This window comes from Hyperoodon ampullatus (assembly GCF_949752795.1).
Source record: "Hyperoodon ampullatus genome assembly, chromosome: 18".
Taxonomy (NCBI): Eukaryota; Metazoa; Chordata; class Mammalia; order Artiodactyla; family Ziphiidae; genus Hyperoodon; species Hyperoodon ampullatus.
In genome coordinates, this window is record NC_136931.1 from 4,818,837 (window position 1) to 4,846,204 (window position 27,368).

Sequence of the window (27,368 nt, forward strand, 5' to 3'; positions counted from 1 at the left end):
GAGTGCCGTGCTTCAGTAAATTGCAACAGGGCATTCTTCAGCCAGTAAAAATTATGGTTATGAAAACCAAGTATTAGCATACAAGGGTGCTTATGTTCTAGAACCGGGGCAGGCAAGCTCTTTTTTTTTTTTTTTTTAAATTAATTAATTTATTTATTTTTGCTGTGTTGGGTCTTCGTTCCTGTGCGAGGGCTTTCTCTAGTTGTGGCAAGCGGCGGCCACTCTTCATCGCGGTGTGCGGGCCTCTCACTATCGCGGCCTCTCTTGTTGTGGAGCACAGGCTCCAAATGCGCAGGCTAGGTAGTTGTGGCTCACGGGCCTAGTTGCTCCGCGGCATGTGGGATCCTCCCAGACCAGGGCTCGAACCCGTGTCCCCTGCATTAGCAGGCAGACTCTCAACCACTGCGCCACCAGGGAAGCCCCAAGCTCTTTCTTGTAGAGCCGATAGCAAATATCGTAGCCTTGGCAGTAATCTCTGCTGCGATTACTCTGTGGCTGTGATATGACAGGAAACATGGACAACGTGACAACACAAGGGTGCAGCGTCCTCCGCCAACCAGAGGGTGGCTGCCTCCCATCAGTCATGTTCCTTGCTGCTATTTGTAGCAAGGAGATTGTCCAATAACCCATATTTGTTTCTTCCTTACTGTTCTCTGGAAGACTCCATGTGCTTTCTCTGGGAAGGAAGGGGTCTGGCAGGGCACAACCTGGACTTGAACCTTATAAATTCACACGGGCTCACCTCAGCGTGGAGCCCGTCCGACGTCACAAGTTGGGTGACAGTCATTTCATTGGCAGTCAGAGTCCCCGTCTTATCAGAACAGATGACATTGCAGCAACCTGGCACAAGAAGACACCAGAGTTTATAAGAACAAGAAGTCGTCCCCACCAACTCTCAGGCTTAGGAAACACCCAGGTTGAATGATCACGGCACTAAAATGCCCATGCAGTCCAATTTGGAAGAATCCAACCAGCTGGATTCCCTCACCTAAAGTCTCCACGATGGGCAGCTTCTTCACAATGACCCGCTTCCTGGCCATCCGCAGCACTCCCAGGACCAGCGTAACTGTGACGACGATGGGCAGACCCTCGGGAATGGCGGCCACAGCCAGGCTGGATCGAAAAGGCCAGGCGGATCACCTCTAGCACGCACTGAACGATGACGTGCATCCCACCTGGCGTTGGCAGCATGTTTGCCCGGTGAAGCTTGTCCGTGGGTCCCCCACCTTCTCTGTTCTGTTCTCTGCTCCCAGCCCCATGACACACCTGCCTCCTTCTTCAGCGTCCATTGCTCTGAGCTTTCCCCCTGCAAAACCCTGCTTTCCTACCAGACATCCACACTTTAGTGTGAATTAGCCTGTCCGTTGTTTTGCCTATTTAAGTGCTTTTGCATTTAAATTGTTGTCATCTATTAGAGACAAATGTCTTGGGCCCTATGAAAGCAATTTCCAGAATCAGGCACTAAGTGGGAAGTGGAATTATTAGGTTCAGAGGGTCCTCCGTGGGTCCCTTGAATTTTACTTTAAGTTGGTCTAATGGTTTAGACACTTGCTGTGAGAAAACCAGACAAGGAAATGAAAGTTGGGGGAGGTGAAGTGGCCCAGCGAGGCCTTGGCCTAAGCAGGTTGTTGTGCTGTCTGCTCATCTGCTTAGGACACCCCCCGCCCAGCTCTTTCTGTACCGCGTGGCCCCGCCCTCCCACAGCCAAGGTTGATTGGGTTAGAGGAGAACATGTGACTCCACTGAACCAATGAGCTTCTCCCTTGGGAATGTGCATTGGGACTGAGCACAGGATCCCCTTCCTGTGGGCAGGGTTTGTGTCTTGCCAGTGACCTCAGGCCGATGGGGGAGGCTGGAGAGTGCGGGGCAGACTGTGCGGAGCTGTGGGGTGAGCATTACCATGCCACGCCCCAGCGCGGTCCATCCTTTGCACAGCACGGTGCCGCAGGTAGTCAGTAAATATTTGCTGAGTGAACACACAGGAATGAGTGAACACATGGCAAGTGCAGGAGCCTGGACCCACCCTGGCGTAGCACATAGTGAGCGCTCTACATAGGCTGGTTAATAATCAGAAAGCCCCGCCGCCGAGGAGGACCATTCAACCGAAGCCACGCACGGCTACCGTATTTCATCAGATCTAACGCGCTGCTGATCGGGAAGGGCACCATTATCCTGCGCACCTCTAAGAAAGGAAAAACATACTGCCCATTAACGGTGCCGGGATGCTTTCTTATCACCTCACTTGTGAGAAGCAGTCTGACTTGAGAAGGCATAAGGTGAAAAAGAATGTGTGTCTTAGAATCAAAGAAATACGGTATATGAATGGCGGCCTTTCACCTGGAGACCATGGAGCATTCAGGGGTGAGTTATATAAACCAAGGTGACGGAATTTGGTCAAGGGACTGTGCCCGGTTTCTACGGTGACAGCAAGAAGGCTTCCTTGGTTTTATGGCACAGGCTGACAAGGCCAGCTAAGCAAACATTTGCAAAGGGTTCTCACGGGCACTTTCCTCCTACATGGCATGAGAAGGGCATTGTGTGTGCCTGGATGTTTTCATAATAATAAAAAATTAATTGGCAAACTAACAAAGATTACAATAGACCAGGAAAAGCAAGTAGACCTTGGGTCATCTTGAATGTCGCTCAAGGCAGAAGGAAGTGGGATAAAGTTTTTAAAAGAATGATTCTCATGCTATTTATTTTGGAGAATCTCTTCCTCACCAGCTATCCTGCCAGTTCTACCTTATGACGGAGAGGTTTTGAGTGATTTTCTTCTGCTAAAAACTGAAGAACCTCATCCTTTCAAAGTCACAAGTGAAATGACCAGAATCAGTTTTCTTTCAATTGCAAGTTTCCCATGGACCGAGTGAGATGAGGGAGATGAAAGGGGCTGTTAGACAAGAAATCAGAAATGACCTTGGGGAAGCAGGGATGCGGTGGACACAGGAGCCTTTTCCCTTACTGACCTGGAAATATTTAAGTCTTTTTGCCTCATGGAACTTTCTGTGGTTTACAAGATGGGATGGAACGCATCCTTATTTGGGGGAGGTTCTCATGCATCATGGCCTCGGAGAGCTCTGCTTTTTCTGGGAGCCCCTCGTGGCTGAGGCTCCACCCTCTGCCACCACCCCTACCTCTGAAGACCTAGTCACCTGAGCCTTCTTTTTGGGGCCCCATCTTCTTCCCTAGCCACACCTCTTGCTGGAGCCCCGACTAGGGTAATTGTAGCCATGGCCTCACTGCTCAGAGTGATGCTTCCTGAACCCGCAGCATCAGCATCCCTGGGGAGCATGTGAGGAATGCAGAATCTCGGCCCCCCCCAGACCCACTGAGTCAGAGCCCCGGCAATCTGTGTGGGACAAGCTCTCCCAGGGACCCTTGTATGGTGAGGTGAGTTACGGTCAAGTCCAAGACCCCCTGCTCTACACGTCCTCCTCTTGCAGGAGGCCCTGCCCTCACCTCAAACTCCACCGTCCACAGCGCAGCCAGCTGCCCGCTGCCCTGTTCCCTCCTCCCCCTCCCTCCTCAGAACAAGCCAGGGGTCACACCTCCCATCACCGTCCCAAGAATGGCCAACACTTTTCATCTCTCTGCTCCAAAAGAATAGTAGAGATGGCCTGGCACGGCGTGTTGAGAAGGGTTCTGAGGATGTGATTAGAATTCAGAGAAAAAGGGGCCCGTGAGTTTCCGCATGACCAGCCCCCTCATCTACCCCATCGTCTGGTCTTATCACCCAGCCCGACCACAGCCTCCCCGCGGCTTCCGCAGATGCGCTACGCTCGCTCCGCCTCCACGCCTTTGCCCCTGCCATTCCCCTGCCTGAACGCCCCGCCCACCCTCAGCAGCATCTCTCCAGCTTCAACTCCTCAGAGAAACCTCTCCTGGCCACCTTTTCCGGCCACATCCCTTCCCGCCTCCCTTTTAATCTCTCAACCATTGTTTCCTTTGTAGCTTTGATCATAAGTTGTGATTATTTTGCTAACATTCACTTCAATTGTTCACGTTTACTTTCCCCACCAGCCTGCAGACTCCGTGGTCCAGCTCCATCAGCACTGGACGATGCAAGCACATAGTAAACAGGTGCTCAAGAAACATGTGTGGGGCAAATAAGCAAACCAAGTGCCATGGCCGGGGAGGGTAGGGAGAGCCCCCGCCCTGCCCGGGAGGTGGCCAGGGGCACTGAGCCGGACCCTGGCTTTGGATCAGAATCGTGGGGTCTGCAGTCTTTCTCCTCCACTCCCTGATCCTGTAACTACAGGCAGATGTGTCAGCCTAACCCTCAGCTTCTCCATCTGTGAAACGGAGACCGGCCTGCCTCTGGGAGCTGTGCCTCGATGAGCGAGGTCACGTGCTCCTCCGGAGTCCTTCTCCCTCCTCCACTCGGCATCAGCAGACCCTGGCCGCGCCCCCTTCACTTTTTCGAAGATTCTAGAACCGCCTCACCTAGCTGGTCAACACTCCGACACAGACACGGAAGGATAAATGGCCATCGAACGCTCTGGGTTCTATTTTCCTTCATACCATTCACGGCACGTAGCTCAGGATATAAAGTCAGGAAACCCCGCTCGACTTGAGATCATGACCTCGTCCACTCAAAAGAACACGCTGGGCTCTGTATCTAGAGCTCTGCAAGCCGTCTGCTGTGGCCACCACCCAAACGTGACGATGATGATCTGGGTGTGTTTCAGGGAAAAGGCCTGAAATCCAGCAGGAACATCTGTACAGCACAATGGCCTGATTTCCATGGTTCCAAAGAGTTTGGGGGGAGACCCAAGCCCTGGTATCAATCCATTTATTTATAGCTTATTTAAAGTGAAAACCTAAAGACAATTGCTGTTAGGGTATCTTTTCTTCTTATACTCAGAATTAGTCTGAGATGGCGTTTTCCAAATGTTTGCCATTTGTATTTTGCTTTTTTGGTTTTTGTCACATAATATTCTAACTGCATAATATTCTTTAAACCAACTTTTCCTTTTTCTTTTTCATGTCCCCAGGATTTGGCATTAATGAGATTTTGTTTGTTAAGGAATGGCAAAGCTTCTAAAACCAGACACAGACTTTTCCAGCTTCCACTCAGTCACAAAATAGTCACTGAATAATAGGATACACACCTGCCCACGGGTGGATTTTGCTGGCCTGCCTCTCAATGCACACAGGGCAGTGTGATTAAAAAATGAGGCATTTGAAAGAATGTATATATATATGTGTATGTATAACTGAATCACTTTGCTGTACAGCAGAAATTAACACAACATTGTAAATCAACTATACTTCAATTTAAAAAAGTGAGGCATTTGGAATTTTAAAAGACCTGCATTTGAATTTCTTCTATTGCTAATTGCCAGGTAATGGTGTCCACTCATTTTTACACAGACAGACTTGACTCTGTACCAGAGACATGTACACTCAACCCCCTAAAGCAAGGTTCTCTTGCCCACACTGGCTGGCCCTGTGGGAAGCAGCACCCCACAGCCTCCGTCCTGCACTGGGATGCCCCGATCCATTGTGAGGTGCGTCACTGTAATTTACTGCAATGACAGTTACAACGTGGCTGTTTGCAAACAGTTTACTTTTTATATATAAATTAGAAAGGTTCCAAGGATCCTTGTAATAACAGCTTTCCTAATTACCTGCTTTATGTTTTCTTTACTGAGATGTAATTCATGTACCATAAAATTTGCCCTTTTAAAGTACATAATTCAGTGGTTTTATATTCAGAGTTGTATAACTATCACTACAATCACTTTTAGAGCCTTTTCATCACCCCCAGAAGAAACCCCATAACTGTTGGGGTCCCTCCTCATTCCCCGACCCCAGTCCCTGGCAGCCACTAATCTACGTTCTGTCTGTATGGATTTGCCTATTTGGTGCATTTCATAGAAACAAAGTCACATGGTGTGTGGCCATTTGTGTCTGATTTCCTTCTCTTAGCCTCATGTTTCTACGGCATCCACACTGTAGCATGTGTCAGTGCTTCACTCTTTTTTTTTTAACATCTTTATTGGAGTATAATTGCTTTTCAATGGTGGGTTAGCTTCTGCTGTACAACAAAGTGAGTCAGCTATACACATACATATGTCCCCATATCCCCTCCCTATTGCGTCTCCCTCCCACCCCTCTAGGTGGTCACAGAGCACCGAGCTGATCTCCCTGTGCTGTGCGGCTGCTTCCCACTAGCTACCTATTTTACATTTGGTAGTGTATATATGTCCATGTCACTCTCTCACTTCCTGCCAGGTGCCCTTCCCCCACTGGCTTCCCTCCTTCTCGTGGCTGAATAGTATTCCACTGTATGCTGTTTATCTGTTCTACTTGACGGGCACCTAAGTTTGTTTACACTGAGGGTTTGATGTACTAAGTATGTATTTTTGCTCACCGACATTCATCTTCCACGTAACGCCTGACCATCTTACCGACAACAACACAAGGTGGGGTCACCCTGAGGAAACCAGGAGGGGCCTGACGTGGGTCCTCCACGTCCCCAATTATCGGCTTCCCTTCCGCTGGGACGTGCCCCATTAGGGACGACCCCCAGCACCCCGTGTCCCACAGCAGCCGTGGAAAAGCTGTGGCAACTTCACGCCCCGGCATAGAGCCTGCCTTCTCCTGTCTGCCTCTGCTTCTCCACTGGGACCCAGGGTGGGGCGGTTGCTTATGAGCATCACCAGGTCGGGGAGGGGCAGGTTCCCTGGGCTTGAATTCAAGGCCGCGATCCCCAGCCCTGCAGCCAGCCGCGTGGCCCCGGCTACATGTTCTCTGACCTCGCCTGCAGCCGCCTCCATAAATCAAGGGCCGAGCTCCACATGTGTAACGGGAACACGCACCCACCGCGCGCTCCGCGTGGCTGCAGCGCCTGCGCGGGGCACCCGGGGCAGCCGCACCGCGCCCCTCGGAGGGTTGACATCACACCCGTTGACAGAGTGGGAAAAGGAGGACCAGTAAATGAAGACACTGGGCCGGGGTCGCATGGCTAGCAAGCGGCAAAGGCAGAATCTAAACGTGGGTTGGCTGGCTCTGGAGTCCGTGCTCAGCCAGGAACACCCAAACCCACGGGCCAGGGGGACAGGGACTCCGAATCGTCAGCTTTCATTCCTTCTGCAGACATTCGCTGGGCACCCACCTGCCAGACAACGTGCTACGGGGAGACTGTGGCTTAGGGGGAAGGGCTGCATCTGCCCCACGCCATTCCTGCCCCCCAGTCTCCCCACCTTCTCTTGCGCACAGACGAGGGGGGACGGCGCAGCGCCCTTACCTGACTCCGATGGTGAACATGCTGAGGAGGTGCTTCCCTTGCAGCCAGCCCGTGAACATGATCAGGCCTGGGAGGAGATAAAAACATACACGTATGTATGTATACACACACAGACAGACACACACACGCACGAGAATGTCCTCCAAAGGTCGAAAGCATTCCAAACTCACTTCCTTAAAGAGTTTCCAGTAATATAGACACGGGACCATTTTGAATAACCTCAAACACGTGCCACTTCTCCCCTTTTTCTTTTTTTTTTTTTTTCTTTTTTTTTTTTTTTTGCGGTATGCGGGCCTCTCACTGTTGTGGCCTCTCCCGTTGCGGAGCACAGGCTCCGGACGTGCAGGCTCAGCAACCATGGCTCACGGGCCCAGCTGCTCCGCGGCATGTGGGATCTTCCCGGACCGGGGCACGAACCTTTGTCGCCTGCATCGGCAGGCGGACTCCCAACCACTGCGCCACCAGGGAAGCCCCCCTTTTTCTTTTTAAGAAAAAAACTCCCCTGCCTACGAGAAAGAGGATGGTTTTACTTTTTCAGGAGAGGATCAAGCCAGCTCATCAAGTAAAAGAAACAGCCAACCAGTTTATTTGGGGCTGTTGCCAACATTTCATTTATTCCACAAGTTCCCATGGGCTGCACGCCCCCAGGACTTGCCCCAAGGTGTCTGCTGTGCTCCCGTGACGCACAGATGGGCCGCTGTCTCTTGACTGACTTTATCCTGCGTGTTCATGATTAAATACATTCCTTTTTCCATTTTTCTCCTTCGTCAATCGTTGACCCAACGTTTCCTAAACGCCGGGCACTGTGCTATGCCTGGGACATACAGTCAGTCAGAGATGGACCCTCCAGGCACAGGAGTGGCACGAGTCACGCTGGGACCCGTGAAAGTGCTGAGATGTTCTGACAATGGGGAGAAGTTCAGGGGCCGCCAGGCGTGGCCTCAGTTTCCTCACCTGTAAAGTGGGGAAAATGACCATGTCTTCCTCGAGGACTTATTTCAGGATGTAAGATGTGACAATGCACTTGGAGTGCTTAGCACAGCTCCTGGCCCACAGTAACACCCAGTCGTGAACTGCTGGGGCCACGGTTACCGGACAGGTGAAGGGAAAGGTGTGTGAGGTGAGAGGAGTCACCCGTTGACATGTCCTGGGAGACTTGCTGAAAAGCATCAGCTTTGTTTTGCAGGGAAAGGGGAGCCAGCGCACATTTTCTGCTGGGTCGTGGCGGTGTGCGTGTGTGCGTGTGTGCGTGTGTGCTGGGAGGAGGGGGGTCAGAAGATCTGATTGATTAGGGGCTATTTTCATACTACGTATCTTTCTAATTTATTTATTTATTTTTGGCTGCGTTGGGTCTTCATTGCGGTGCGGTGGCTTTCATTGCGGTGGCTTCTCTTGTTGCGGAGCACGGGCTCTAGGCGGGCGGGCTTCAGTAGCTGTGGCTAGGGGGCTCTAGAGCGCAGGCTCAGTAGTTGTGGCACACGGGCTTAGTTGCTCCGCAGCATGTGGGATCTTCCCGTACCAGGGCTTCAAATTGTGTCCCCTGCATTGGCAGGCAGATTCTTAACCGCTGCACCACCAGGGAAGTCCCTATTTTCATACTATGATTAGCAACAGGATTCAGTAGTCAAATAAAATCTTAGCTGCAATCCAAATGAACCCAGATGCAAAAAACTGGCGGGGAGGGAACTCTATTAAAAATAGGGGCAGGGTCGCACCCACCAGGACCCGCCCCTACCCTGGGGGCCTCCCTGCAGTAGGAGGCTGAGCTTGTTCACCGGGGGCTCACAAGAGCTGACTGCGCTCATTTCTTCCCAAATCCACGTTCAGTAACTTTGCACTGGTAGCTTGAAATGGGCAGCTGTGAGTATTGATACCATGGAAAGTGGCAAACACCGCTTTCCGCTGGAGCCCGCTGTTCCCTTGAATCTCCTCCTTGGACCTTCTGAGGGTTCAAAATTCCCACTCTGCCAGAGCAATTCTTAAAATATTTATTAAAAAGAAAAAACGTCTGAATGGTATCATGGGCCTGGCCATGGACATGCTGATTTACTTTCTAATTTAACTTGAGGAATAATGGCTTATAAGAGGCAATGACCTTGCAGGACTTCTGACTTGGATTTTTTTTTTTAAAACAAATTTCATCTTGTGGAAAGGCCTGCTAAGAGCATCTGTTTGACAATGTGCCTTGAAGCACATCTACTTGGTATTTACTCTTGAGGCCATTATTACGGCCCAGTCTCCTTCTGGCAACCCCAATGTCTAGAGCAGGTGGTGGAAAGCTTTTCATATAACAGATCAGATAGTAAATAGCATCGGCTTTATGGGCCATATGGTCTGTTACAACTCAACTTGGCCGTTGCAGCGTGCAAGCAGCTAAAGATAATACGTGAATGGGTGTGGCCGTGTGCCCATAAAACAAATTTGTGAACACTGAAATTTGAATTTCATATAACTTTAATGTCATAACATATTCTTCTTCTTTCTATTTTTTTCAGTCATTTAAAAATGTAAAAAAAATTCTTGGCTTGTGAGCCACACAAAAACAGGTGGCAAACCCGATTTGGCCGGTGAGTCATAGTTTCCATCCCCTGCTCCAGAGTGTAAAAGGGTTCTCTGGCCAGCTGGGGCCGCGTGGGCATCCATTCTACCCCAGAAGCCTGATCAATGTAACCCCGAGGATGGCAGGTGAACGGCGATGCAGAGCCACTTTCCCCTCCTGCGTCCATGACAGACATCACTAATCCATCACAGTTCTCTGCCACCAAGACTGAGCATGGCCTCCAAATCCTCTCACAAGCACAGAGCCCCCTTAGCTGTGATCAGACTTGGCAGGTTAAGATAAAACCCATTTTCCATAACTGCTCCAGGACAAAATAGGGTGGAGAGGAGGGAAGAGGACATAGAGCTACTTGAAAACAGTAAAACTACTGACTGAGCAAAGTCTGAGCACTAAATCCAAAGTTGACATTTGAAAAGGAGACTGGATACCAGAAGGTTGGGATGGGGTGGCCAGGGAGGAAAGGGTGGGCAGGTCTGTCCCCAGCATGACAGAATTGAGAGCTCTGACTTCAGACCATATCCTCTTAACACTTTGCTAAATTTACCACCTCTTACAAGTTGTGAAGGAGTGGGAAATACCTTCCATGCCTTTGAATCTACCCTTTCCTCTGTCTGGAATTCCCAATCTCTTCTTTTTTTTCACTTGGCAAACTCCTACCCATCCTGCAAGACCCAACTTAATGTCACCTCCTCCTGGGAGCCTTCCTAACTCTCCCATGCAAAATTAACTGCTGCCTTCACATTTCGTATTTGTTCAGGTGTCTCTCTATTTCCCTGGGGTCCTTCAAAGGGCAGAAGCTGTGCTTGACTCATCTTGGTGGCCCCAGAACCTATCATAGGGTCTAGCATGTCATAAGATACTCACTAAATGCATGAATGCATCTAGCTGCCCAGAAGCACAACAAAACTGCTGCTAGGAGGGACAGATGTTTCTCCTAAGAACTTTATTGGCTCTGCAGTTTAGCCAGATTCTCTAGTACTTCCTCCCATCACTGCTCATGCTATGAGCAGTGGTTGGTTGGTTTGTTCCTTTATTCACTAGTTCATTCAACCAACATTTATTGAGAATCTACAGTGGCCCAGGCACTGGTTGATCCTGAAAGCTGGGAATGAAGGACACAGACTCAAAACCAGAGCTGGAGACAGCAGGAAGGAGCAGGTGAAGGGACCAGGGCAGCCCCATGGGGAATCTTCAGGAGTAAGACCTGAATTTAGCTCTGCAGCCATCTGTGGATGCTGTTTGGTGTGTTGCCAAAGGCCAGGACGCGCAAGCCCAGGCACAACCTGCTAGTAGAACAGAAACATGGCTGGGTGCACCACCAGACTACATTTCCCAGTCTCCTCTGCAGTTAGGTAGGCCATGTAACTTCATTCCAGCCAATCGAGAATAGGCAAAATTGATGACATCACTTCCTGGTCCCTGCCTTAAAAATTTCCCCCGACAAGCCTCTATACTCTCTCTTTCCCTACCTGCTGGCTACATAGAATTATGGCCCACCTCCCAGGACCTGCAGGAAGGCGGAGCAACAATACGGTAGGGGCCTGGGCCCCCGAGTCCGTGTTTGGAGGTGAGCTATCCAGGAAAGCCATTTCACCAGGAACATGCCCACGGACTGTGGTGTGGGCAAGAAATAGATTTGGACCACGTTAGGCCATTAAAATGCGGGGGCTGCCTGTTACAGCCATTAGCTTGTTCTGATAGAGAAACCTCTTATTACTGTCCAAGACCTCTGATCCCAAACCCCAATTCTCACCCAGCTGAGTAGCAGGTATTTGAGAAACAGCTGTGGGTGCTCAGGACGGCTCCCTCCACACACCCCGCCCCCTCTGGGACCCCGTGCAGAAACTGCTTCACCCACCAATTATGCCGAATGAGAAAAGTGTCAATTGCTTCCCCAGTTTGTCCATGCTTTTTTGTAGAGGAGTTTTAGGCGTCTGAAAGGATGAGAACAATGGGTTTGTTAGATGAGATCCCAGCAGCGTCCCCCGGCTTCTGCCTGGATTTTTTAATGTCTTAAGCTGAGTGACAATTACACAAGGACACATCTATAAAAATTCATTGACTGCTACATTTTAGATCTGTGCATGTCACCGTAAGTTACCTTGACAAAAATCCGAATAAATGTTTTAAAATAAAAATTTTGGAAAAGTGTACTCACATTAATCATACCATCCTTATCCCTAAGGAGCAGGCAGGGCTGGTGTCACCAGCTGAGCATCATCTCAAACCCCAGCTTACAAAAACCCAAAGCCCCACTGCCCTCACCTCTTCAGCCTGCATCATCTTAAACACTTCTCCGAACTGGGATCTTTCTCCTGTTCCGATCACGACGCCCTGTGTTTAGGAGAGAGGAGCTTGAGTTCTGAGGCTGAAAGCCTGCAGATGACGGAGGCCAGGGCCCCCAGGCACCCGGGGCTTACCTGTCCCTTCCCGTACTGCACCAGGGTCCCCATGAAGACGATGTTGCTCAGGGTGGTGAGGTCGCCCCCGCCCGTCAGCGGGGTGTCCGTCTTACTGCTCGGCTCGGCCTCTCCCGTGAAACTGGACTCGTCCACCAGGAGGTCTGTGACCTGGGGGAGCAAAGCGAGAAGGCGTGGCACCCACCCTCCCATCTGTGAGCTGGTTTTCAAAGCCCAGAATGGTGTCTAGCACCTTAGTGTCATTGCCAACAGACAGCAAACAGGAATGTGCTGAAAGCAGGAAGCGAGTACCAGAACACAGCCTCTCAGATGCCTCCAGGAAACAGAAAAGCTTTGAATGTATGGCCCCTTTCAGAAAGCATAAAGGTCTCATATCCTGTTTTAACATTATTTTAAATTTTAATATTTTTTAAAAACTTAGGCAATGGTTAAATTAGAACATTCCTTTCAGAGCATCCTGTCTTTCCCCTAACATTCCACACCCCACCCACGTTGGAAGGTCCCGTACAATCTGTGTAGTCTGAGCAGCACTGAGCTGCGTTATGCAGTGACAGCCTAAGGTCACGTCAACACCCAAAACACATACGCGGGCACAGATACGCACACACACCCAGACGTTTCCAGGGTGACGCTTCCAGAACACCTACCATGCGCCAGGCCAGGCGCAGAACGCTTCACAAGGCTTATCTCTTTTTTTAAAATTTATTTTTATCTTTGGCCGCATTGGGTCTTTGTTGCTGTGCGCAGGCTTTCTCTAGTTGCAGCGAGCGGGGGCTACTCTTTGTTGCGGAGCGCTGGCTTCTCACTGCGGTGGCTTCTCTTGTTGTGGAGCATGGGCTCTAGGTGCGCGGGCTGCAGTAGTTGCAGCATGAGGGTTCAGTCGTTGTGGCTCACAAGCTCAGTAGTTGTGGCACACGGGCCCAGCCGCTCCGCGGCATGTGGGATCTTCCCGGACCGGGGCTCAAACCCGTGTCCCCTGCACTGGCAGGTGGATTCTTAATCACTGTGCCACCAGGGGAGTCCCACACAAGGCTTATCTCTCAATCCTCATAGACTCCGTGAAAGATGCTATTATTTTCTCCTCTCTACATTTGGGGTAACTGAGGCATGGAGTGATTAAGAAATGTGCTCAAGTTTACACAGCTAGTTAGTGGCAGAGCAGAGGTCTGAACCAAGGCGATGGCTCCAGAAACTGCACTCTTAACCACCTTGCAAAACTGACCACAGGCCCAGTAGGTATCACTCAAGAGGTGAGTCTCCTGTGGCCAGAACTGTGCCAGGTACCACCGAGGACAGGCAAGGCATCGGGGTGGGCTCTGCCCCTAAGGACCTTCTCATTTAAGCAAAATCGAGCAACTGAGAGAGAGAAGCCACCTTTCTGCAAACTCACAAAAGAACAGTTAGATCAGGGTTTCTCAAAAAGAGGTCTGTGAGTGCTCCATGATTCCGAAATCTTACAATTCAATAACAGTCTTTAAAAAATAGTCACACTCGGGCTTCCCTGGTGGCGCAGTGGTTGAGAGTCCGCCTGCCGATGCAGGGGACGCGGGTTCGTGTCCCGGTCCGGGAGGATCCCACATGCCGCGGAGCGGCTGGGCCCGTGAGCCATGGCCGCTGAGCCTGCGCGTCCGGAGCCTGTGCTCCGCAACGGGAGAGGCCACAACAGTGAGAGGCCCGCGTACCGCAAAAAAAAAAAAAAAAAAAAAAAGTCACACTGCCACGGGACCCCAGTCCCCAAGGCTGACAGGGTCCACCACTTGCCTAGTAGTGCCCACCTCCCCTTCCCCCTTCCTAACAGAACACCATGGTGCTGGGAGTGATGATGCGCCCCCCGGCACACCCCCAACCCTATTTCCCAGCTTCCCTGGCAGCTCACAGTGTCTCCCCGTCTGGACAATGGGATGAATGGTCTTGGGGAAGATCTTTGAAGGTGGCTGAGCTGACGCGCCCTCTTTGCCCTCCTCACCTTTCTCTTTCTCTCCTCCTGGGCCATCGTTTTCATGGCTGGAGCTCCAGAAGCTCTCTTACAAGCATTAAAAGGACGACCACACCCCAAGAGTGCAGAGTGGGGGGCTGGGAGAAACCCAGGTCCTTCGTTCCATGGTGGAGCCGCCTTATTGTCTCTGGACACTCCACTTCCGGGCTCTCGTCACGTGAGAGAGGAATAAATCCCCGTTCAAGCCCATGCATCTACCTTAATCTGTTACCACAAACACAACTACAAACTGATCTAGAGTTTGTGTTTGTGTTTTTTATCCCCAGGACATCAAATGAGCTCGTGGGGCAGCTCCTAACCCACAATGAAAGAAGAAACGGGAGAACTGAGTCACCCAGCACCACCAGCTGCTGACTCCACAGGCCCCGGGCAGCAGAAACTGGCACATCTCCATGGCAAGCAGAGATTTAGTTTCCAAGACACTGTCTAATGGGACATGATAATCACACGAATAAGTTGTAACTTACTTACTCTGAAGCACAAGGAATTTGTGCCTAACTCGATGTTTGTTACATTTAAGTAACACTGTAATAAAAATAACAGACAACACTGGAAGGCAACCCCTCCACTGGCTGAGTTTGAGAGATGCAGTTAGAACAACCTGCTGTTCTAATCAGATCTAATCTGCCGCAGAAGGTTTGGGAAACAAGAGGGTGGAGCGGCTGGTGTGGGGAGGATGAGCTGGAGAGTGTCCTGGAGGGTCTGGGACGTGAAACAGGCCTTGAAGGATGAGCAGACATTTGGTGGGAGAATCAGGCAGGTCTCTAGGGACGGAAGAGAAGGCAGGTTGGAGCACTGCCGGTGGGTGAACTTAGTAATAACAAGCTGCATCAGAGCAATGGAGAGACGGGAGGAGGTAACGAAAAGACCACTCAGGTCCCAGCAACCCACCAGCACTAGAAGGACAGAAGCCCAGCGCGCTGAGCACTGGCACCAATTCACCCCCTCTGGGGACAGGCTCCTGGGAGTAGACAGGGAGTGGACACAGGTGGGCACTGTCCCAGGTGCTGAAGCCACAGCGGGAAGGAGAGCTGGCCCTGCTCTCAAGGGGCACTGAGTGGAAGAGGGGGACTTAACCCCATCAACGCAAGAGGGCCCAGGCAAAGAGACAGGAGGTTTGGTCCACCTGGGGACCCGGGTGGGGACCAGCATGACTGGACCAAGGATGTATGGAAGGTGTGGTTGGAACCCAATTGTGTTTGGCATTGGTTAAGACATTTGGATATTACCTGGTAAGCAATGAGGAGCCATGAAAAGTCTTGAGCAGAGAAGGATGGACATGGGGGAGATATAAAAAAACCATGTTAGACGTTGGAAGAGGTAGGCCCGTGGCACTGGGAGGGGAAGCATACAGTCCAAGGAATAGAGGCCAAGTGAAGCATAGTGTGGCTCTCAACGAGAGGGCGGGAGTGGGCACAGAAAGAAGAGCCAGACAGAGAGAACAAGGAAGCAACTGGCAGCAACTGGAACTAAGTAGACAGGTTTACTTGTTCTGGTTTTAATTCCAGTGTTTACACTTGTACAAGACTATGTGAATGCTAACTGCGTGCCCAAGAGCCCCCCTGTACCTCCATGCTGGTTTCCCAGTGGACCCACGAGGGCTAGAGACTTCTTAAAGTTCTTTTCCTTTTTTTAAAATCATATTTGCGTATCTGTGATTTGGGAAGCTTTAGTTTTTCCACTTATAAAATGGATGAGTGAGGAGTTAGAATATCATTTTCCCACTTGTGTCTTGGGGAACCCTCTTTCACAGGGAGTTAATTGGTGCGCTATGGAGAAAGGGTTCCACGGTGAAAAACATTTTGGGAAACATGGAGTTAAAGCCAGTGACTGGTTCTACTGAGTGCAGGACTTTTCGGGGCCTTTATTATGCAAATAGGTGCTGAGACTCTCCAAGCGGGGGAGGTAGTATGTGGATCATCTTGTGGGGTAAGTTTTGCGAGACAGTGGGCTGGAAGGTCGCCAAGTCTCTTCTAGTTCCAACCCTAACCCCTCCAAACACACAGAGAACCACATAAGCAGAACTCATTTTGACCGCTGGTTTTTGCTGGTTAAAGAAAGACCAACTGGAATATAACCTGCTCGCCCGGTTTCTCAATTGGTCAAGTCAACAAAACTTTAGTGGATGCCTATTATACACCCAAAGAATTTTAAGTCAGACTCTATTCCAAGAAATTTGGAAATCAAGTTCTTGAAACAAACAGAGGGTGATTAAGTGCTAAATAGGATGGTGCTCAGTTAAGAGTACAAGAGAAATTCAGAGGAGAAATACTGCTGTTGATGGTATGCTAATGCTAATAAACGTTTGCTGAGTGCTTGTATTTTCTCATGAAACATTCACAATTATCCCATGGAAAAGATGCTGCTCTGATCTCTACTTTACAGATGAGAAAACTGAGGCCCTGAGAGCTTAAGAAACTTGCCCAAGGTCCCAAAGGCTAGGTTGTGTTGGAGATGAATTCTAGTGCATTTTCTTAGCTCAGGCTTCCTTTCTCTCAGCAGACTTAGGGATGGGGCAGTGGGGGCAGGCCAGGCTGTGAGCAGTCAGAGGGCGGAGCTTCCAGGGCAGTAGGAGGCCCATGAACATAGAGCCTGGGGAGAGGACCCTATGAGGGGATGCTGGATGGATAAGATGGGGGGAGGTTCCAGCTGGAGTGACAGCAGCGGTTGTCCAAGCATGAGGATCTTTCACAGAAAGAACCCCATTAACTGGCAACACATTAAAACGTGAGGAAACAGACCTCAGCCAGCTGATCAAGGTCAACATCAGCAGTGATGGGTCATGGTGGCAGCATGCACCCTTGATGGGACGTGAAGAGAAGGCCCCTGTATCTCTAGGGTCTTCTTCCCCCAAACCCAAGTCTAAGCATGAAAAAAGTCTAATCAGACAAGTCCCGATTGAGGCACATTCTACAAAATACCTGACCAGCCCTCCTCAAAACTGTCAAGGTCATCAAAAACAAGGCAAGTCTGAGCCACTGTCACAGCCCAGAGGAGCCTAAAGAGACATGATGATTAAACGTAACATGGGACCCTGGAACAACAACAAAAAAAGGGCATTAGGGAAAAACTAAGGCAATCTGGTAAAAGCATGGACCTGAGTTAATAATAACGTGCCTCGATTGGTTCATTAATTGTAACCAAGGTACCCGGCTAATTTATGATGTTGACATTAGAGGAAAGGGTGTGGGATCTATGGGAATCCTGTCAACTATCTTCTCAATTTTTCTGTAAAGCTAAAATGGCTCTAAAAAATAAAATCTGTTTTTCTTAAAAAGAGGAAAGGAAGAGAGAGATGAGACAAAGGTGCCTCTCTGAAGGCAGATGGCCAGAGAAGCAGGAAGAATGGGGCGCGGGGAAGGGAAGGGGACGCAGGTGCGGAGGTAGGTGTGGGTTTGGATGTATTGGAATGGAGGTGGGCAATCTGTCCATCTGTCCATCCATCTCCTACGAGGGGCCAGGCATTCTTCTGGGCCCTGGGAATCCAGCAGGGCCGAGACAGACAAACTCCCTGCCTTTGTGGAGGCACTGGCAATAAACATGAAAGCAAACAGACTTTGGAAAGAGCAGCAGGTACCCAGGGCAGGGGGGTGGGGTGATGCCTCAGGAGAGGGGTCAGGGGAGGCCAGTGAGAAGGGAACAGTGATTTGAGACCTCAGGAATGAGAAAGGCTAAGTCATGCGGGTGCAAAGTGGGTTCTGGCGGCAGAAATGGCCCTCCTGAGTGAAGACACACTGCAGGCAGTTGAAAGCATCAATGCGCCTGGCTTCTAAGTCAGGGCTGGGCATACAGCTTGGGCCTCCTCTGCCTAGAACAGCTGATTCATGTCCATTCCAGGATGGCTCAAAAGCCACTGCCTCCAGGAAGCCCTCTGTGACTACACTGGGCCAGGCAAGTCTGTCCTGTTTGGGAAACCCAGAGTTCCCGGTGCTTTTCCCTCAAGTCCCTGCAGCAATCATGACCTGTCATGAGTAGATATGGTTTGTCTGTCACTCTGGGCAATAAACCCATGAGCACAGAGATCTCATCTGTTTTCTCCACTGCCTCCTCAGCACCCAGCATAGTTCCTGGCACATAGTAGGTGCTCAAGAAATATTTGTTAACTGAATGAGTGATGAGGATATGGGGAGGGGTGCCCTGAGGCAGGGAGGGAGGGCAGAGAGGCTTAGAGGAGGGCTTTGAGTGTGCTGGGCTGAATAATAGCCCCCGACCATCCGATCCCCCAAAGACACCCAAGTCCTAATCCTTGGAACATGTGAAAGTGTTACCTTAATGGCAAAAGAGCCTTTGCAGATGTGACTGAATTAATGACCCTGCAATGCGGAGAACACCCTGGATGATCCTGACAGGGCCTAAGTGTCATCACAAGGGTCCTTGTAAGAGGAGGATCAGAGAAGTGTCTGAGAGAAGGAAATACAAAGACAGAAGCAGCGGTTGGAGCAATTTGAGGCCACAAGCCCAGGAATGCAGGCGGCCTCTGGAGGCTGAACAATGCAAGGGAACCAATTAATAGCTTAATTTGGCTAATTGGAACTAATTAAGAGCTTAATAGTGGATAAGAATATTCCACTGTGAGTAAACAAAGCTACTGATTGTTCAGTGGAGTAGACAAAAAAGGAAATCTGTAGAGCGTTGGCGGCTGGCAGCCTTGAAAAAACATCCTCGTGGTGGCAACAACCAGGCACAATTTAATTTGACAGAAGCGGGTCAGGAAGAAAACCAGCTGAAGTAGGAAAGGAGTCATTTGGGGTTTAAAAAAGTGTTTCAAAGAACTGTTGTAGAGCCTGGTACTGATCAACAGTAAAATCAACTGCGGATATTTGTGACTTTGTCCCCCTATCAGGTGCTGCACAAGCAGGCAGTAGGTCTTAGCGTTTCAGCTTCAGGAGAACCCCGCGAGGTGGGAATAAACATTAACCGCTTTGATAGATGAGGAAACCGAGGCAAAGAGAGGGTAAGCAACTTGCTCCAGGTCACACAGCTTATGAATGACAGGATCCGGCTAATGCCCAGTCCCAGGGCACTAACCACTCAGCAACACTGCCTCTCTGTAGAGCCTGTGGTATGTGCGTATCCTCCCTATCGGCATGGGGACTCCCCACCCCATACCTGGGGACTCCTCACATTGTGGGGCACAGCCCACCCCTAGGGGAGGCATGGACAACGTCACGTTGGCTTCCCCAGCCTTCCCGCACGTGGGGCTTGGCCACTGGACAATGGTTCCTCAAATGGGACCCACCTGCCCTGGACTTGGAGTCGGAGGCCGGATGGTGGCGGGGGGAGAAGCGGACGGGGAGGAATCCTCTCTGGTGCGGGGCACCTCCTGCTCACCCTGCCCCACCCTGCTCACCCTTGTCCCTGCCCTGCCTGGAGATCTGAAAGCCAGGGGCAGAGGGGCTTGAAAGCCTGGGTGCCCTCTGGCCTCTGACTCTACTTCAAAGACTGGCTCAGGATGCTGTAAACAGAGCTCCCAGGGGTTAGCTGCCAGCCTCTTTGCCTCTCTCCATCCCCCAACTCCAGGCCACCCTTCAAACAGCCTGCTATCGACCCTGAGAACATGTCCTCCTTAAATAAATAAATCAGGCTGATAACCTGGGCTTAACCCTTTATCACTAAAAGCTTTGAACAATTCTTACTTATTCCAGGGATCATAAAATAGATTACTCCCATCAACGGATCCCTCTGAACTTGATTTAACCTTTTCTTGAGAATCAAATTTATCTCGGAGAGCCTCAGGAAATGTTCTGTGAAGCTGTGACACCCTGAGACCCACAAAGGTTGGGTATAGAGCTTGCCCCACACCCGATGTCCCCAGCTGCGCTCTTGTAAAAGCTTGAGCTACTGTTTATGGCTGTGCTGGTTGTTCCCATCCTCGTGATTAAGTAGTCAGACAGCGTTTCTCTCTGACATCAGTGTGGCCGTTTCTAGAAGCAACTTTTCCTTCATTCCTCAGCCCCACCCTGGTTTAATTTGCCACTGCAGTTTGCTATAAACTAGAAAAATCACATAACCACAATTTTTAGGCTTATACTTAAATGAGAATAAATAATTTGTGAAATGCCATTGGAGGAGCTTTATGCTTAAAATTAGCTTGCTTGCTCACTTCCTGTTTTATGTGCACACATGCCTGTGTCTGTGCACATGTGTGCACGAGACAGAGAGAACTCCTGCCTCTGAGAAGCTAAGTGTCTGCATGGCCCCTGGACCAGGGTCTGGGGCCCCTCACCTCTGTGAGACGGATGTCTGCAGGGATCCGGTCTCCGATAGAGAGAGACACGATGTCTCCAGGCACCAGGTCTCGAGCAAGAAGATGCTGGAGCTTTCCTTCTCTTATGCTGTGTTTGAAATGGGAAAAAGCAAAAGCACCCATGTTGACATCTCATTTTTAGGCACTTTGAAAAACTTGAGCAAAGATTACAGAAACACACTTTCTCTTTCCCTTATGGACAAACCCTTGTGCCTTTACGGTTTTATTATTTTTTAAATCCACCTATCCTAAAAGACCTTTGGGAAAGTGTATGGCTCCTAGGAGACCCTGAGCCTCATTTGAAAAGTGGGGTGACTACTGTTCACCCTGCCTGGAAGCAAGGCTGGGCCACACGGCCTCCAGACGCTTCTGCTGGTCTAGGGAAGCGATTCCTTAATGAAGCTGGCAGCTAGCGGCACTTCTGCCCTCAGAGGACACAGCACTCTGGTGTGCAGAGCCCGGCTCGGGACCTCAGGGATGGCAGAGGCTTGCCAAAGCTGGGAGGAGCATCTTAAGTGCTCGAGAAGCTGGGGACACCCCCTCCCACAGGGCCAGGACCGTTCCTCATGGCCATCTGCCGTTAGACACGGACGTGCTTCTGTGCACGGGCTCCCACTGGAATCCCACCACACGCTGCCCCTTGCCCGACATGGCAGGAGCCTCCCAGATGGACCTGTGCCCACCCGCCCCGACCTCCTTCAATTCATCCTGTACGTGGCAGCCAGAGAGCTCTTAAAGCACAAAATCGGATCACAACTTCCTCCTACTCCAACCCTCTCCAGTGACCTTGGAGTCAAACCCAGAGGCCCTGCCTCCTGTCACCCCGCCCCCAAACGCACCCAACTCCTTCTAGTCTCAAGGTCTTTGCTGACCTTGAATGCTGGAGCAGACATTCCCCTCTTCCCTGTTGACAGAATTCAATCTTATTCAGGTACTGCCCTTCTCCCCACAGCCCAGTCAGTGCTCTAGCGGGTGGGTCCTGAGTGGCTGAGACCATCAGGGTGATCCCAGCACCTGCCATGACCGGCATAGGGACAGGCATGATCTTCAACACTGGCCTAAGAGACAGGAGTGGATATTTGCTGTGAATTAACTAACCCCACTATCCCCCCCACCTCAGATCCCTTACCATAAGACAACACAACTTCCTTGTGGTTTGCACAGCTGAATTTTCTGGGTTTTGTATCCAAGAGCGCCTATCAGATATACATCTGCTCTTCCCTCAGCTCTTCCCATGGCTGGCTCCTGCTGTTCCTCAGACCTCAACCTAAAGGTCAGCTCCTCCTTACATGTCAGATCAGGGTGGCCTGCCAGCCAGCTATTTAAGGTTGTTCCCACACCTCCCCTGGTCACTACCGCATCTCCGTGAGGTTCTCTTTCTTCTAATTTTTGTGTGGCTTTGGGTTTCAGGGGGTCTTTTTGGCTTTAATGCACCTGCCACATTCCAAAATCATCTCATCCTTCACTTCATCATCTGCCTCCCCTGTTAGAAACGTGAGCGCCCCGAAGGCCAGGGCCTTCCCATCGCTTCGCCTGGGACAATATCTCCCTGCACACAGTAGGTGCTTAGTAAGTATTTAGTGAATGCATAAAGGATGGAGGTGATGCAGGAAGGGTCTGCAGGGCAGATGCTGTTCCTGATTTGTGACACGCGTCTCAGGGACTCGGGGAGTGAGGCTGTGTCCCTTCAGTGCTCTTTCAACTCTACCAGCCTGTCCGCCTCCGCTGCTCTTGAAAATAAAAATATCTTTCAGAAGTGACTTCCAGGGACATCAATAATGCATACTATTCACCCAAAAGGCCAAGACTTGATATTTAAACTTAAGATCAGCTCATCAAGCCATTTAAATCATAGATGCTTCCGTCTGCTTATAGGATTACGTCACATATCACACATCTGGATTTCTGACAGCCTTGTTCATCCAATCATTAGGCCCAGACGTTTTTACCGCCCCCCGATGAACCTTCTAGAATTGACTCATCCTCTCTCATGCTTTCACATCGTGCTCTTTTGGTCTCTATTTTGTTACTCATTATTCTCTGCCTGTTCTCACACACACACACACACACGCACACACACATGTGCACGCACACACATGCACGCACACACGCTTTGCTTGCTGTTTCCATGAGAGGTGGAACTCTGTCTCACGAGATCTTTCTATCCCCCAGCCCTATGCTCCATTTTGCCAAATACACGTTAAGGTTCTTTCCCCCAAATTATCCTTCAGGTAATAGAGAGTCACTGTATGTTTAAATCCTTCCAAAGTACCTCAGATCACGAGATACTTTCAGTTACTTTCTTTTGAGCAACAATGTCTATTTGGGAAAGACACGTGACTTTAAAACAACCTCAACGGACGCTAGCAGGAGTAAGGGAGAAGACCTGGGCCTTTTCCAAAAGAGTTTCATTTTTACAGGGAAAATAACATAGGGATTACTGATACACTAAAAAATTAAATGGACAAAAAAAACCAAGCCTAAAACATTCTCCCGGGCCTTCCCTGGTGGCGCAGTGGTTAAGAATCCACCTGCCAATGCAGGGGACACGGGTTCGAGCCCTGCTCTGGGAAGATCCCACATGCCGTGGATCAACTAAGCCCGTGCGCCACAACTACTGAGACTGCTCTCTAGAGCCCACAAGCCACAACTACTGAGCCTGCGTGCCACAACTACTGAGCCTGCGTGCCTAGAGCCTGTTCTCTGCAACAAGAGAAGCCACCGCAGTGAGAAGCCCGCGCACCGCAATGAAGAGCAGCCCCCGCTCGCCGCAACTAGAGAAAGCCCACGCGCAGCAACGAAGACCCAACGTGGCCAAAAATAAATAAATAAATAAATAAATTACAAAACAAAAATAAAGACAAACCTTCTCCCTTCTGCCTCTGCGGCTCCCTTTACCCACGGCGGCAGCCCCTGCACATCCTCTACGCTGAGCTGTCCGAGACTGCAACCACTAGCCTGTGAGGCTACTTGAATTCAAGTTAAATAAAATGAAGACTTCAATTCCTTGGGTGAAGTCCTCAGTAGCTATATGGGACTAGTGATGCCGTCCCAGGCAGCACACATGATAGAACATTCCAGAAAATTCTATGGCACAGCACTGTGCTAAGCAGACAGGCCCAGGAGGAATGGGGAGACATTTTCGTCTTTCTTTTTTCCTTTTTAAATGTCTTTGGGGAGGGCTGTGTGATAACCAAATGGCAAAGCAGGAATGTCCGGGCAGGAAAGAGGCTGGCGGGCAGCTGAGCAAATGGCCGGAGTTCATTACTGAGTTGTCCACCCCCTTCAGCCAGAGTTCTGATGCCTCAGCTTGTTCAAGCCCCGCCTCTCAGCCTCTTCCGATCCCCCCTTTAAGAATCCAGTGAAAATTCCGAATGCCTCCCTAGGAAAAACGCACACATTTTTTGCGCACTTTATCACAAGTTTTGTGGACTACCCTCTCCCCAAAGCCATTCCCGTCACCCATGGCCCCCAGGCTGGGCACCAGGCTTAGACACCAGTGACAGAGTGGAGGCCCAGAGAGGTTGAATGACACACCCAAGGGCATGTAGCAATCGGCTGGCAGGGCAGAGACCAGGTTTCCTAACCCCCAGTAAGACATGCTTCTCCCATATCACATTACAAAGGATATAAATATTGCCAAACTTTTTGTCAAACTCACCAGCCCACTGGCTCCTCTGATGAACCAAAAAGTCCCAGGGGGGTCTCTGACTTACCAGTTACATTCGGGAGGCACCAGCTTGGTCAGCTCTTCCAGAGATTTCTCCGACCTGTACTCCTGGCAGGAAGCATGTGAAACGTGGTGTTTAAGAGGGAGGCTTCCACAGAGCTCCCATCAGCCCGGGTGACCCCGCCCAGGACCTCAGGACACACATTACACACCTGGATGAAGGCCACGGTGACCACAATCAGCACGGCCTAGGGGGCAAACGGGAGGGGACGTTAACACCCAACTGCCCAACGACAGGTGAAGGAGCCCAGGGGAGGCAGGGGGGACATCGTCTTGCAAAATATTATTTCCTTTCTTCTTGCAAAATAAAAGCACTGTACAGAAATTTAGAAAACAGACGAGCCAGAAAAGCACCTCCAGTTCTGGCACCTAGAGATTCACATCTGGGGGTTATCCTTCTAGATTTTTCAGCATAGATACACTTACAACACAGGATCATCTAGTACAGAGATAATCGTTTATATCTCAACAGCAGCTAATAAACATCAGTCCACATCAGAAGATGCGGACCTAGCCTCAGGCTTTCGAACAGAAGCACCCGAATTCCGCTGCACGGAAGGAGTCTGTTTTTGTATTTTAAAAGACGGCACTTGACAAATAGAAGGAAGCAGGAAAGAAAGTCATCAAAATGTGTTCAGAGCCACATTTAAAAGCTCACATACTGTATGAGTCCATTTATAGGAACTACCCAGAACAGGTAAATCCGTGGGGACAGCGATGGTGGTTTCAAGGGGCTGGTGCGGAGGGGGAAGGAGAGCGTCTGCGTAATGGGTACGGGGTCTCTTTTAGGGTGAGGAAAACAATTTGGAACTAGACAGAGGTGGTGGTGGCACAACACTGTGAATGTAGTAAATGTCCCTGAATGATTCACTTTAAAACGGCTCATTTTTTAAATTAAAAAAAAACATTTTTTTAAAGGTGCCCAACGGTTCTCTCTGTGTAATGATTATGAACAATGATTCTTGTTTTGTTTTGTTTTTGTTTTTTTTGGACGCACCACACGGCACGTGGGATCTTAGTTCCCTGACCAGGAATCGAACCCACGTCCCCTGCCGTGGAAGCACAGAGTCTTAACCAGTGGACTGCCAGAGAAGTCCCCGAGCAATCATTCTTTGTACTGCGCACACAGCCAGGATCCAGCAATTCCACCCAGGGGTCACAGGGCAGGAGTTCATTACAACATTGTTCCTGATGGCAAAGAACTAGAAGCCACCAGCGTAACCGCCAAGAGAGCGACAGCCAAGGAACCAGGACGCCCTCCTTGGGGGTAGAGAAGGATGTGGATTTCCTGTCCTTTCTTTCTGTTGTGTTTTCTTTTTCTAAAAAAGTCTACAGCCAAACTCTTTTTTCCTTGCATAACAAAGACAAGCACAGACTCAGCAAGCCCCTTGGCAGCCGGGTCTGGGATCGGGGCGCTGCCCCCCCCACGGGGTGCACTCACCATGGCGATGCTGATGGCATCCTCGTACTTCTTCGTGAGGACGCTCACCAAGGCAGAGGCCAGAAGCAGCAGGATCAGGGGGTTCTTAAACTGAAAAATGAACACAGGGCAGGGGGATCTTTTCTAGGCTCACAGAGATCAGAGACCGGGTTTTCTCCCGTGTAGCAGCGTCAGCTCTTCACTCACAGCCCGCTTCCAGGCCAACCCTCCAGTGATCCGAGGGCTAGGAGAGGAGGAGGATCACCGCCACCCGATGGTCCTCCTCCACCTGAAGACCCACCACTGCAGTTTCACTGACATCGGCTTCCTGGGGTCATCCTGACACTGTCCCTGTCAAGATGCCAGCCCTGGCCCTGCCTCTGAGTTCTTGGTCTTGCTGTGCCACATCTCCATGATGCTCCAGGTCAGAATCTTCCCCTCTGGTGGGATGCCAGCCCTGGTCCAGCAGGGCCAAGGGGCGCCCTCTCACCACAACCAGTCCTGCAATCCTGTGTGTCCCAATCACAACAACCCACTCTTGTAACTGCCTCTGGGAGCTCCAGTGATGTCCCTCCTGAGAAAAGGTGTTCCAGAAACTTCCCAAAGGATTTTTACTTTATTATTTTATGTACAGTGGTCTTCTCTTATCAGTGGTTTTGCTTTCCACAGTCTCAGTGACCTGCGGTCAACTGTGGTCCAAAGATATTAAATGGAAAATTCCAGAAATAAATAATTCATAAGTTTAAAATTCTGTGCCATTCTGCGTAGCATAATGAAGGCTGTGCTATCCCATTCCATCCTGCCTGGGATCCCCAACCAAACACATCCTCTCCTCCTGGCATCCAACCACTGACACCCTCGTGGCTCAATGATCCAGGATGACATGAAGCAGATAAGCCTCCCTCTATGTCACAATGCCGCGTCACTCCCGTCACTTCAGCTCTTCATGTAGGCATTGTACCGTCTCACATTATCAAAAGAAAAAGAAAGGTGAGTACAGTACAATGAGATATTTTGAGAGAGAGAGAAAGAGATTGATTCACATGGCTTTGATTACAGTATATTGTTATAATGGTTCTATTTTTATTATTACTGCTGTTAATCCCTTACTGTGCCTAATTTATTAATTAAACTGTATCATAGATATGTATGTACAGGAAAAAACATAGTATATAGGGTTTGGTACTATCAACTGTTTCAGGCATCCTTTGGGGTCTTGGCATGTATCCTCCACAGGTAAGGGGGGACTACTGTATCTGTCTCATTTCACACATACATTTCACTTGTTACAGACAAGTGAAAGGAAGCATAAACACAAACATGTATAAACAGGATCGGAGAGAGTAGACCAAAGATCAGGATCAGGGTGGGAGTCAAAATATCAATAAGCAAATCATGGTTGTTTAAATTGGGGCTGTACCTTTGGCTCTGAGCTTCCCAGCAGCAAAGGCAAAAAGGGAAATGTGATCAGATGTGTGATTCGTACTGCTGACGTTAAGAAGCACATCAGCATCATGCCAGTGTGGTACATGATGGGATTTAATGCCTCTCACCCCAGAACTGCTGTGCTTTAACTCCTCTGAATGAGGGACAGGGCACTTTGCGGTCAGCTCACGGGCCACCCAGTGTTAGCTACCGCATCTCTTGTGAATCCTCAAGACTGAGCAACTCGAATGTATTTCACCTTCTTAGCTACAGTTTTTCTGCGACTGTATCAAATTATTTGTCTCTATTCTCTAGAGT

The 27,368-nt window shown here is 50.0% G+C and overlaps 1 protein-coding gene across 1 annotated transcript in view; it reads right to left on the bottom strand.

The window, feature by feature from the left end:
- Positions 1-27,368, bottom strand: part of ATP2C2 (ATPase secretory pathway Ca2+ transporting 2) — a gene marked incomplete at its 5' end in the record, with an annotated part of 82,181 nt that overhangs the window by 15,079 nt on the left and 39,734 nt on the right. The window contains 10 exons of the mRNA XM_079724275.1: positions 743-840; positions 989-1,113; positions 7,253-7,319; positions 11,671-11,746; positions 12,078-12,146; positions 12,233-12,382; positions 20,455-20,563; positions 24,192-24,253; positions 24,358-24,393; positions 25,647-25,736. Coding sequence (XP_079580401.1) covers positions 743-840; positions 989-1,113; positions 7,253-7,319; positions 11,671-11,746; positions 12,078-12,146; positions 12,233-12,382; positions 20,455-20,563; positions 24,192-24,253; positions 24,358-24,393; positions 25,647-25,736 — 882 coding nt within the window. The remainder of the gene's footprint in view (positions 1-742; positions 841-988; positions 1,114-7,252; positions 7,320-11,670; positions 11,747-12,077; positions 12,147-12,232; positions 12,383-20,454; positions 20,564-24,191; positions 24,254-24,357; positions 24,394-25,646; positions 25,737-27,368) is intronic.